The sequence below is a fragment of the Tetrahymena thermophila genome (genome assembly GCF_000189635.1).
Source record: "Tetrahymena thermophila SB210 genomic scaffold scf_8254659, whole genome shotgun sequence".
Taxonomy (NCBI): Eukaryota; Ciliophora; class Oligohymenophorea; order Hymenostomatida; family Tetrahymenidae; genus Tetrahymena; species Tetrahymena thermophila.
The window spans coordinates 1,455,559-1,469,065 of record NW_002476426.1 but is presented as its reverse complement, the minus strand read 5'-3'; the positions used below and the strand labels follow the sequence as shown (position 1 = coordinate 1,469,065).

Genomic DNA, 13,507 nt, shown 5'->3' with positions numbered 1-13,507 from the left:
CAAATAGTTATTGATTTATTTATTTATTAGCAAGTTTGTATAATAGAGTAATTAATTAGTTGTTTTAAAAATGATTGATAAAAATAAAGATATAACAGGAAGACTTAAACTAGATTTACTTCATGGTTTTGGTTCACTTAGCAGCAAAGGCTATAGAAATTGTATTAGCATATTAGATCAAGAAAATTTTAGAAAAGTAGTATTTCCACTTGGTCAGTATTTGGCTGTCAAATAAATTGATTTTTAGGATATGAATTTCATTAAGTTAGATGAAAAAACTGAAAGCATTGTCAGCATGGCTATATGCACTAAAAAGATGGTTGCTGCAGTTTGTGAAAAATAATACTAGTAAGATGCTTCTGAACAATAATAAGACCAATACCATTATTAATCTAAATATTCAAGTCAGCCAAGACCATTTTTGGCAATTTATAGTTTATCAGATAAAAAAAATTAAATGGTTGAAAACAGGTCTTTTATATATGATAAGGATACACAAATGAGCTCATTTGTTGCTTTGAGCTTTTCATCAGATGGCAGGTACCTTGCTTGCCTTACTGGTCACCCAGAATATAAACTTATTTTCTTAGATTTAAATTCAAATAAAAGAGAAATTGAAATTGCATCAGCGTTTTTAGAAGAAAGGCTAAGAGATGTACCTTAAAAAGAGAATGAATTAAAAATAAATAAAATTTCAGTATCTCCTAAAGATTCTCATTAAGTTGCCCTTTTAGGTCCTGAAATTTTTATGATTGTTAGGATACAAGAATCTAGCTTTGTTCCTATAACTTAAGAAATAAAGAGAATGCCTAAAAAAAAAGATAACTGTATATACACTGATGCTGTTTGGTTTGATAATGATAAAATTGCTCTATCTACATCATATGGAGAAATATTTATTATACAAGACTCTGAAGTTAAACAGTAAATAATTATGCCCTAATTTCCTTCTATTAAAACGTCATCTTTATGACAAATACAAGATATTTTTGGATAAATTTTTTAATTCTATTTTAGAGTAGAGCCATGATTTTATCTAATAAATAATAGCTTCAATAAATTAAATTCATTTATCATAAATAAAAATGATCAATTTTGTAGATGATAGCTATTTATTACTCAAATAAATTTTAGCATCAATCCACCCATCATCATTCAAGTTAATTTAAAGTTGGTAGTAAATATTTATTATTCAAAGCTTTATCTATTTTTCAAATAAGAATTATGTTCATTTGAAAAGTTTAAAAGAGCTCACATTAGATTTTAAGATTCTAATAAAATATGAAAATTTAAGAATATGTTTAAATGAATTACTTAAACTGTTGCAATGATATCAAAATGTTTTAAGATTTTTTATAAATTTTTTGAAGACTCCTAATTTATTTTTATGATAGATATTTATTTTTTTGTTAAATTAAAAAAAAAATAGACATATATAGAGGGTTCTTGAAGATAGAGATGAAAGAATTCCTATAGACTGTATTACTCCTTTCTCAAAAGGTTTAATTGTTGGATGTGAAGCTGGTAATTTCGCTGTTTGGATGAAGGCAGAAGATCCTGACTTGCCTTACAGTGGAGCTTAAGGAAAGGAAAAAAATTAACTTATTGATTAATTGCATTATCTCAAAGAATGGAGTGATAAAAAAGCTAGTGGTGTGTCTGGAATGGACATAAGCTCAAATGAAGAATTGCTTGTAATTGCTTTTAAAAATAATCAAATAGCTACTTTAGATTTAACAAAAGTAATTCAGTAGGTTCCATAAAATATTAAAGCCCTCAAGAGAGATCATAATTAAAGAGACAGGAGAGATGTTTAATTCGATTATTTATATAAAGGATTTCATAATGGACCAATCTCTTCTATCGATGTTTGTATTCAGCGTCCTTTGCTTGTAACATGTTGCAGCTAAGATAATTCAATTATTATTTGGAACTATGCATCATATAAGTGTGAGCTTGCAAGAAAATTCCCAGTTAGCTTAAATAATGATGAAATAAACAGGTAGGTACTTTTATCTGTAGCTTTTCATCCAACTGGCTACTATTTAGCAGCTGGTTTTTTTGACAAACTGAGAATGTATCATGTCTTGAATGATAAACTTCGTACTTATAGAGAAATTTCTGTGAAAAATTGTACTATAATTAGATTTTCTAATGGTGGTTAATATATAGCTGCTGGTTCTCCTATATCTAAATTTAATAAAGGTGCAAATATGGGTGGAGCTGGCACTAGTACAAATTCTCAATTTTAAAACTCAAATGCCTTATAAACTGGAAAGAAAAGTGTGAATTATGTAATAAATATTTATAATGCTTACACCCTTGAAAACATAACATGCCTTAAAGGACACACTGGAGCAGTTACTGACTTAATTTGGACGAAAGGTGATAAAAAGCTTTATAGCTGTGGAGAAGATGGTCAAATTTATGTTTATACAACAGATTCATGGGAAAAGAAAGATATAAAGCTAAAAACACCTAATGTGAAGCTTTAGAGCATGTTATATAATGAGCCTCAAGGTATTCTCATGGTAACAGGTCCTGATGATGTAAATAAAGGAGGATATATTTAAACAGTTAGATTTAGAGATGATAGGGATGAAATCTGTGATACATAAATAATTAAAAATTATCATATATCTAGTTTTACTTTTAATAAATGCATTTACAACACAACTGGTATTATTGCAGGTACTTCTACTGGTTAAATTAGAGTTTATCCTAGCTTGTTTGCTTAGTAGCCATTTGATAGCATTCCTACCCACAACGGATAGGTTTCCCATATAATAGTAAATTATTTATTTCCTTAAAAATATATTGATTTAAAATACTATTTATTTAATTATTAATTTATAGGCTAGTAAAGATGGAAGATTTTTATTTACAGGAGGAAAAGATGGTAGTGTATTCATTTTTAAAGTTTCTGAATTAAACGCCGAAGGACATTCAATCAAAGCAGATTAAAATGATACTGCATTAGATAAAGATTTGAAGATAGCTGTCGACGAGAAATTAGCAGATGTTGTACTTGTTGAAAGATAAGAAATAGATGTTTACTTAGGAGAATAAAAAAAGCTTAAGGAAGAATATGAAAATTTAGAAAACAAGATGGAAATCTAGGCTTTAGAAGAAAAAAATAAAATGGAGAGAGAAATTAAAGAAATGGAAACAAAAATGAGAACAGAAATTAAATCGTATGAATAAAGATATGAGGATCTTAAATTCCAAAAGAACAGAAATGAAAAAGAGCATGGAGGATTATTAAAAGAACTGGAAAAGACACATTTAAAGGCTATTGAGGAATTAGAAAATTTATATGAAAAAAAACTAGCCTTCGAAAATGAAAAATTCTTATAATAAGAATAGGAGCTTATTGAAGAAAGAATGAAATTTGAGAAGAAGCTTAAAGAAATTGAAAGAAAGCATGATGATAATATAAATTCTTTAAAATATGAATTTAATGATAATTTTTAAAAAGCCTAAAAAGTAATTTCAATTTATTTTTAAATAAAAGTTAAAACTAGTTTAATCAACTTTATTTATTTAATTAGGTGTATGATTCAACTAAATAAACCGCTGATGATTTAAGAAAAATTTATGAGGAAAGACTAGCTCAGTAAGAAGAAGAACATGAACAAGAAATTAGAGATCTCAATGAAAATCATAAAAAAGAAATCACTAAACTTGTAAAAGACCTTGCATTGGCTGAGGAAAAGAAGAATAAATTTGATGAAGATAATAAAAAAGCTAAGGAAAATATAACTCGTTTAGATAAAAAAATTGAAGATTAGGATAATGAAATTTAATATTAAAAAAGTAGACTTACTGATGCCAGTAATCAAATAGAAGCTTTGAAGAAAGACATTATAAGCTTAGAAGATTTAGTGAAGAAGAAAGAGAAGAAAATACATGAATATAAATATAAAATTAATGATCTTTAAAAATCTAAGCATGTTCTATCTTTCCGTACAACAGAAATGAGAAAGTCTCTTGAACCAAAGGAAGAATAAATTGAGAAATAAAAAGAGTAGTTATGCAAGCTAGAAAGCGAGTTTGAAGGTCTCCTTAAGGTATCTGAAGCTAGAAATGATAAAATGAAAAAGATGCAAAGTTAGATTGAAAATCTTAACAAGAATCTTAAACTTCAAACAGAATTAACTAAGTAGAAGGAGAATATACTGAACAAAATAATTATGGAAATACATGATAGTGTTACCTACAAGCAAGTAAAAATATTTCTATTTTAATTCATCATTAAACTAATTCCAAACCAAATAGGATCCTAAAGAGCTGGCTCAAGAAATGCAAAAATTATATCAAACATATGTATTGAAGACAGAACACAAACAGAAGTAATATGATAACAAGGGTGTATAAGAAATGGGTAGACAAATTTAGCATTTAAATAAAACAATACAGTAGATTAGTGAATCTTCTAATAAACTTCTTGATAGACGTTACTAAGATATATTTAATAAAACTAAAGAAAATGCTGAGCTTATTTATGACTTAAATGACATGAGAAAATAAAATAAAGAGTTCTAAAGTTAGATTCTAAACTTAAGGATGAAAGAAGATAAATACATCAAGGAAATTGCTAATCTAAAGACAGAGATTTAAAAGTTAAAATTAGGGGGACCTGGAGGAAGTAGCAAAAAAAATAATAATATGATGTAATTGCCACCTGCCTAATAAATGCAATAACAGCAATATGACGAATAACGTTAAAATGTTAATTCAGTATAATAGACTCAAAGAAACAATTTCTTCTCACAATCATAGGGATAAGTTCAATCTAATTAACGTCCTCAAAGCATGAAAATAGGATAAAAAGGTACAATTTGCAGAGGAAAGAATTTCGATACTAAAACACTCGCTATATTTGACAAGGCTAAAATGATGGACATGACAGCTGAAATGGAATTAAATACTTAAAAACTGTTGCAACAAGAAGTGCTTATTAAGTCTATCCGTAGAAAGATACATAAGCATGTAATAGACAGAGCATGTAATGATATTGCTTTTGAAGAGGAGCTCATGGCTTTATAAGCTTAAGAACAGGGTGGTTTTATACCACTTTAACAATAAGATATTGATACAAGTGATGATAATATATATCAAGCAGAATAAAGATAATATTCAAGAAAGTGATTTTCTTTAATAAATAAAAGTATAATTAATCAAAGAAAATACTAATTAATACTAAATAAAATGTTTATTAAACTCATAAATTAAATAAAAATTAGTAATTATATTTTTAAAATATTTTGTTTGCATAATAAAAATTAATTAATTTTGTAAAAAAAATAATTTGTGTTGTCTGTCTTTTAAAGGAATTTATTTCTTTCAATTTTTTTTATAAGGCAAATATTGTTTTATATTTTTTTATAATTTACTTTTTTTTTTTAATTCAAAATTATTTTATAAATTACACTTGGATATTAAAAAAACTTGAATTTTTTTAAGATTAAAGTTATTTTTTTAAAAATAATGTGAGTCAGATTTTCTTTAATTGAAATAATTAAATTAATTTTTTAAAAACAGCTTTTAAATTTAAACATAAAATCTAATCAAGATTAATTAATGAGATTCCTATGCATATAAATACTTTTTGGACTGGTGTTAATTTGTGGATCCGCCTTCTAAAATCAAGATATTTGTAGCAAAGAAAACATGCAAATAATAAATGATTGTAACTAGTTATGTTGTAATTAATTTTAACTCTGCTCTGAGAATTAAAAGGAATGTTAATAATATTCATAAGATCATTGTATGAGTAAAGGATGTTTCTCATGCTCTATAAAATATTTAGATACAAGCACTGAGTAAAATTAAAATAAATAACATGCAAATGAAAATAGTTACTAATAAAGTAAGCAAGTTCATTAATGCTTGAAAGTAAATGAGAATCCTTTTTATCAAGAAATTATGTTGTGCTATTTATTATTTGGACTAACAATATTTTGCATCATATATAATTACATTATTAATAAACTAAGAAAGAGTTAATAAAAAAAAATTTAATAAATTTGAGTTATTAGAATTTGCTTAAAAATAAAATAGGTCGAAAATAAAATAATAATCTAAAAAAGATTGGTTTGTAATATATTTTTTCTAAAAAATGTTTTCAAAATGAATAAAGGTTAAGCGAAGTTAATTAAGTCATATTACTATATTACTGAATGTTTTATCATTATTTTTAATATTTAAATAAACAAGATAGCTGATGGTTATATAACAAAAGAAAAGAAATGTATTTGATACTTTAAGTTAAATATGCTTTTTTTAAAATGAAATTTTAATTAAAAGTGACAGAATAAATACAAAAATAGGTTAAAGATTTAATAAACATTTAAATATTTTATTTTATATTATTTATTTTTATTTTCTTATTTTTATAATTTTCAATTAAGAATATAATTATCTCTCAGTATTTTTTTATTCATTTGAAAGACTTAAAAATTTCTTCAATTTGATTTATAAATTCTGTTTTTTGCTCATCAAATTCTACTTTTTCAAATTATAGTTATGTACTATAATATACTTCTAAGAATTCTTAAATGATGGGTGACTGTTCGAAATCATCTTAAGGTCTAATTTGCATAAGAACTTAATCTACTTTTTTTAGCAACTTGTTATTGATTTTTGAATCTGAATCGTTTTTCTCTTAATGGAAAGTTATTTAGATTTACTTTTAAAAGCCCATTTTTTGTAATTGGCCTGCTGAAAACTTAATATTTCTGTATAAATTGAAAAACATAAAAACAACTCCAGCTAATTTAGAAGTATCACCTACTAGAGTTTCATGAGTGTCTCTATTAACACTTCTATCAATACAATTCAATAAGTAAGTAACTGAGAATGGGTAATCACTATTTCCTGTTGAGTGAGTTTGCAAAACTTTAGGAGTGAGAGCAATTATTTTATAGTTAACATTTTTAGGCATTGTTTCTTGAATGAATGGGATAGTGCTTTAAATAGCAGAAGGAGGATGATTTTTATCAAATATAACAATATGATTTTATGCTTCTTCATACTAAATTTAATCAATTAAATCTACTGCAGCACTTTAAAATCTTGATGTTGCTTTTTTTGATGATTTTTAAAATAATTCATCTTAAGTATAGTTTTGATTAGGATTTCCTTGCTAAATTTCATCCATTATCTATTTTCTAATAATATCGCTTGATTGGTAATGAATTTTTATATCTTTGTTCTCTTTTTCGAAATATTATATAATTTCATTAAAGAAAGTTGTTTTTCCAGTAGCAGGTATTGTGATAGGAACAATAATCAAAACATTCTTTTTTGTGGAATTCTATTTAGTATCAGTTGTCTTTTTAGCTTGTTTTTACTTTTTTTAACTATCCTTTTCTTTATTCTATTAATCGTCACTTTCTTCCTTCTTTTCTTCTTCATCTTCCTAATTTTCTTCCTCTTGGCTATCATTCTTTTGCAAATCATCGCTAACTTCAAACTTTTTGAGCTTGGCATTCATCATTTCATCTACTTTCTTTTAATATGCTTATGTAATAATCTACAAAAGCTTTTGGTTTGATTCTTCTTCATTAACAATACTTAGGTTATCGTCAGAATATTAATAGATATCATCAAGGAATAAAGAATTATTAGGAAGGAAGGTCTTTGAGTTCTATTTTATCTCCTTTAATTTTTAAGCATTTGTTGAGAATATATTTTTCAATGAATTTGCTTTAGTATAAGATAACTCTTCTTAACTTTCAGCTTTTATTTTAAGGACTTCAATTTAGTTTTTAAGGTAAACCATACGTTTTTCATTAAAACCAATGAAAACAAATATATTAAACTTATTCAATCTTTGTGCTGTGATTCTTGGAGGAATATGAATATTATCTACAGCAATTAAATCTACATTTGAGTGGCCTTCCCTCCATGAATTTCCTATTTTAGTAATATGTAAAGCCTCACATATATCCTTCTAAAACTTTTCAGTTAGGTAAAAAGGTGGTGATACAATAATAATTCTTGTGTTATTTAGAACACTACCGATATTCTTTTCACCCTCCTACATTGGAACAGACTCAAAGTATTCTTTCAAAAACTTCAAATTTATTTCAACCTTTTCATCAATAGATTTTTTAATCATATCTAAGAATGTTATGTATCTCGATGCAACCATGTTTCTATGCTTAGCACTTAAAGAAGATTCAATAAAGTCAAAAGCTGTTTTTGCTATAGTGTTATAATAGTCTAATTCGTGAGCTGGTTCACAGAATTCACAAAGCTCAAGAACTTCTTTTTCAAACTTTTTAAACCACTTTGATCCACTACCCTTCTTATCAACTAGGCAATTTTTGAGCTTTTCTCTTAATTTTCTAAATATTCTATAGTCTAGTGTCTTTAACTTGCACAAACTAATAACTTGCTATTCTTAAGTCTATCTATTTTCGCTAATGAAATAAAGTACAGCACCTTCACCATCTTATTCTATTGGTGAAGATCCAACTTCTTTGTATAACTTAAATACAATATCATTAAATTCTTTCCATGAATGAGCTGTTAACTTAGAAACCTATACTTTTGTAAGTCCAAACTTCTCAAAAATTTGGTATGCTATGTCAGTGGGAATACAAGTTTCACGACTATTATTTTCAACCACTGCATAAAAATGTAAGTCAATTTTATCATATTTGACGAGGTGCTAATAATCTTAATTACCACAATATTCACCAACAAAAGTTCTACCATCTAAATATTCTTTTAATTCTATTAATAATTGAGGGTTTTATTCCTCTAATCTTCTAACGAACTCAATCCAAACCTAAGAAATCAATCTGGTAAAACCGTATCTTTATTCATCAGGGATCTATACATTTTTGTTGCTCTAAATAAGCATGCTGACATTCTTAGAGGAAACAACCCAAGCATCGAATTTTTTAATATAACTAATCTATTTATTAACATAAAAATTTAATTAAATAATCTTATCTTTCCAAATTTAATATTTTTCGTTTTATTATAATAGCTTATAAAAAATTATAAAAACAAAGAAATAAATACTTGTGCATTTTCTCCGTTTGCTTTTCCAAGTTTATAAATATGCACATCAAATGCTTCTTTTCTAGAGAAGACTTCTTGAACTGGATCAATTGTTAAAGCTTTGAGCTTGCCAAAATGCTTGTTTTTATTGACCCAAGTTGAAACCTTTTCTACTTCATCTAAATCTAGATACTCTAAGTATACGTCAAAAAACTTTTTAAGACCCTTTCTGGCAATATATCTTTCTTCAACTTACTTGTCCTTATTCAAAACTTCTAAAACAGTATTACCTCTTCTAACATTTTTGTGCAAGAAATGGCTTTCTGCAAATATCTTATCTTCATCATCTCCCTTAGTTTTGATTGAAATATCTTTCAAAACAAGTAGATTATTAAAAGGTACATCGCTCGAGACTATTTTAATAGTATACTTTTCTTTCGAGCAGTATGAAATCAACTAGTCTGGATTTAAATATTATTTATCCACAACAATATCTTTTTCTTATTCTTTATCCATCAAAATATAATCTAGTAGTTAAAATATTGGCTATTTAATTTTTATTGTATAAATATTGTTTTTTTTTTTGATAATTTAATTTAGTTTATTATAATAAAAGATTCTTCTGATTTGCAAGTTAACTTAAACAATATAATCTAATTAAAAGCATCTACTTGTTTGGTATACCTTCAAAAGAATTATATATATTTTGATCATAATAAATCAAAATTTCATCTTACTCTATAAAATAGAAATTTATGATCAAAAATATTTGCTTATCTATGCTAATAAGATTTAATAGACATATAATTAATTATTTAATAAAATAGAAAATACTTAAAATACTTAGAAAATTTGATCGTAAATTTCATTGTTTGAAATAGATAGATAGAACATGTTATGTCAAATTAAATCAAATTTTCAATTTTTAAAAAGTTGATGAGTGTTTTTATTTATTCATTCATTCACTAAAACAACTATTCGTCGATTTAGTTGGATTAAATATATAAAATAATTTAAATCTTTATAATTTTATAATAAATATGTAGTTTTTTAAATTGTTTAATTGCTGTATATTGTGATATACAATTAAAAATTTATTATTTTTAATATATTAATATAGCAATTATTCGTTAATTTTGGTTAAAACTACTCTTTACTATTTTATAATTTTAAAATAAAATTTTTTTTAGTTTGATTGAACTATTTAATCGTTTTAAAATGCTAATTTACAATGTTTGAAATATAAAATATCAAGTATATATAAATACTATAAAAAAAAAATTAAACTATTGTTTTTTAAATGAGATAATTAATAATTATATTGAATAGACTGAGATTAATACATCAAATTTCTTCTTTGGTAAGTGTTGCAATATCATCAACAACATTATCTACCTAATCTCTAAATACTAAAGTATTGTTAGCATTATTAAGTAATCCATACTCTTTTACTCTTTCTTCAATCTTTTCAAGCACGCTTGCATCTTCGATAGTAGGGGGAATCTTATCGATTTTTTATCCATCTACTATTTTTTTAAGAGTATGTCTAAGTGTTTTACCACTTCTAGTTTTAGGTAACTTTTCAACAATAATGCAATGATGGAAAGAAGCAACTGGTCCTAATTATTTAAAAAAAAAAAATTATTGCCTAGAGCAATTGAAATAACTATTTACCAATATCTTTTCTTATGATTTCGATGCATTCTTTTTCAAGTTTCTTTTATTCTGGATTTCTGCCTTACTTAATCACAACAAATCCAATAGGAATTTCACCTTTGAAATCATCTACTTTTGAAACAACTGCAGCTTCAACTACATCATCATGGCCTAAGAGTGATTCTTCCATAGCAGCTGTAGATAATCTATGACCAGCAGTATTGATGATATCATCTAAACGAGTCATGACATTCAAGTAGCCATCAGAGTCAAAGTAACCGCAATCACCTGATTGGTAGTATCCAGGAGCATCGGCAAGATATTTTTTAATAAAGGCTTCATCGTTATTGTAGAGTGTTAACATAAATGAAGGTGGCATAGGTAGTTTAATACAAATTCTACCTAATTTTCCAGGTTCTTCAATAACATGATTGTCTTAATCTAGAATTTCAACCTTGAAACCAGGTGCAGGCTTAACTGCTGAGCCAGGTTTTACAGGGAAGGTATATAGATTCTAATTTTTTTTTGTATAGTTAATTATAATAAATATTTAAGTTAAAATTACCTTATAATTGCAAGAAATGATCCACCCTATTTCTGTTTGCCAATAGTTATCATTAATAAGAACGCCTAAATTTTTTTAAATCCACTCATAAGTAGGGACATCACATCTTTCACCAGCCATAGAAACATTCTACAAAGATGATGTATCGAATTTTCTAATCCAGTCACCGTTTAAATCATCTCTATTATTCGTAAATATTTAGAAATATATTTTTTTAAAAGTTATTAGGGTTAAAATATTCAAATAATTACCTTCTAATAGCTCTGAGTGCTGTGGGAGCTGTGTAGAGACCTTTGACTTTATATTTTTCAATCAATCTCCAGAAGCATCCAGGGTCAGGAGTACCAGTAGGCTTTCCTTCATAAAGGACAGTAGTAGCACCTATAAAAAAAAATAATTTAAACTATATATCATTTAAATTTAAAATTTATTTTATTATTTTAGATAAAATTTTTTTTCTTCAAATTTTTGTTAATTTCTTAATTTAACTTAATTGATGTTAAAATATTTTTCAGTTGTGATTTTGCTTAATCCTCTCTGATTAAAATTTCAACAAATGAAAAAATAAATTTTGAATTAGACTCTTTTTAATTTATTTATAGATATTTTTCAGACTTTTTAATCAGTGTAGTTTATATAAGTAATCTTTTAATTTAAGTTTAAAACGTAAAAATTCTATCATGTATATATTCAATTATTATGAATAAATCCACATAATTTATTAAAAAAATTCTTTGTTACCTCTTAGTAGCGGACCATAGACAATGAAATGATGACCAACAACCCAACCAATATCACTTCCAGAAAAGTAAACATCTCCTTTGTGAATATCCATGATATGTTTCATAGTCCAAGAAGTAGCAACACATGTACCACCTGTGTCTCTAACTATTCCTTTAGGTTGTCCAGTTGTACCTGATGTATAAAGGATATAGAGAGGATGATCTGCAGTAACTGAAACACAATCTATAGGCTTAGCAAATTGCATAGCAGTATGATAATCATAATCTCTGCCAATAGTTAAAAGATTAGTAGTTTAATGAGCTCTTTGCAAAAGAAGAACTTTTAGATCATTATGTCCTGATAGATGAATAGCCTCATCCAGAATAGTTTTATAATTAATTGTTTTATGAGGTTCAATACCACAAGAGGCACTCAATATTAACTTTGGCTTAGCATCAGTTATTCTTCCAGAAAGCTCTTTTGCTGCAAAACCACCAAATACAACAGAATGAATAGCACCAATACGTGCAGAAGCTAGCATACCAAATACAGCTTCTGGAACCATAGGCATATAAATTATAACTCTATCACCTTTAGTTACTCCTAACTTAGTATAAACATCAGCAAGTTTAGAAACTTATTCATGAAGATCTGCCCAAGTATAAGTTAACTCTTGTTTCAAGTATGCAGAGTACCAGTGAAGTGCTGGCTTTTTAGGCATTTCAATAACATGGCGATCAATAGCGTTATAGCATATATTTATCTCTCCGTCTTTGTACCAGCGCCAAAAACCTGGATTCTAATGAGATTTATCAAGTATAACAGATGGTTTCTTGAACCACTCTACAAGGTCTAATTACTCTTTCCAAAACTCTTCTCTTGTGTCTGGATTAGTTGCTCTATCGTAAGCTTCCTAATATGCGTTTTTTGTGTTTTCACAATCCATTTTTAAACTAAATCAATCAATCAATAGTATCTTATCTTAATAAATTTTGCTGACTTTACGAATATAATAAAATCGCTTCTTATTTTATATAGACAATATCAGGTTATCAATCTATATATTAATTTCTTAGGAAAGTAAATAGAAATTTAAATACAATCTATGATACACTTAACAATATAATTATTTGTAATACATAAATAATTTCATTTATTTTCTTTGAATTTTTATTTACTTGCTTACATGTTAAGAATCATATCTTTAATAAAAATCCGCTTAAAAATAAAGATATGATGATTTTGAATTGATCTAGAAAAATATCTAAAATTGTTTGTGTGTATTACTTTCTATGTGTTTATTATTTATTGATTGATAAAGGTAGGTGTGTTATTTTTCAAAGTATGTCTTTGTAATAGTAATCTTATCTATATTAGTAACATTATTATTACATTAAAAAGTTTATATAAAATAATATTTTTTGAATAATTTTATTCATTTAAAAAATAAAATTAAAATTATTTTAAATTAAAATTTTGACTTTTTAACAATATCAACTCAAATCAACATCTGTCTTTAAAAAATAAATTAACTTCTTTTTTTAT

General features: G+C 26.0%; 3 protein-coding genes across 3 annotated transcripts; 1 reads left to right on the top strand and 2 right to left on the bottom strand. All coding sequences in view use genetic code 6, as the record gives it.

Annotated features, from left to right (window-relative positions):
- Positions 1-70: 70 nt before the first annotated feature.
- Positions 71-5,151, top strand: TTHERM_00052490 (WD repeat protein; the record flags this gene model as incomplete). Its single annotated transcript, XM_001014945.3, has 5 exons — positions 71-924; positions 1,430-2,789; positions 2,857-3,486; positions 3,552-4,226; positions 4,279-5,151. 5 exons carry the CDS (start codon positions 71-73, stop codon positions 5,149-5,151), a joined length of 4,392 nt encoding a protein of 1,463 aa, XP_001014945.2.
- A 1,291-nt stretch (positions 5,152-6,442) lies between these two features.
- Positions 6,443-9,534, bottom strand: TTHERM_00052480 (hypothetical protein; the record flags this gene model as incomplete). The annotated part of the gene is made up of 2 exons (XM_001014944.1): positions 6,443-8,929; positions 9,040-9,534. The coding sequence occupies 2 exons, from the start codon at positions 9,532-9,534 to the stop codon at positions 6,443-6,445; spliced, it is 2,982 nt and encodes a 993-aa protein (XP_001014944.1).
- Positions 9,535-10,362: 828 nt separating this feature from the next.
- TTHERM_00052470 (AMP-dependent synthetase/ligase) lies at positions 10,363-12,908 on the bottom strand (the record flags this gene model as incomplete). Its single annotated transcript, XM_001014943.1, has 5 exons — positions 10,363-10,637; positions 10,693-11,188; positions 11,240-11,420; positions 11,491-11,620; positions 11,981-12,908. The coding sequence occupies 5 exons, from the start codon at positions 12,906-12,908 to the stop codon at positions 10,363-10,365; spliced, it is 2,010 nt and encodes a 669-aa protein (XP_001014943.1).
- Positions 12,909-13,507: the final 599 nt, after the last annotated feature.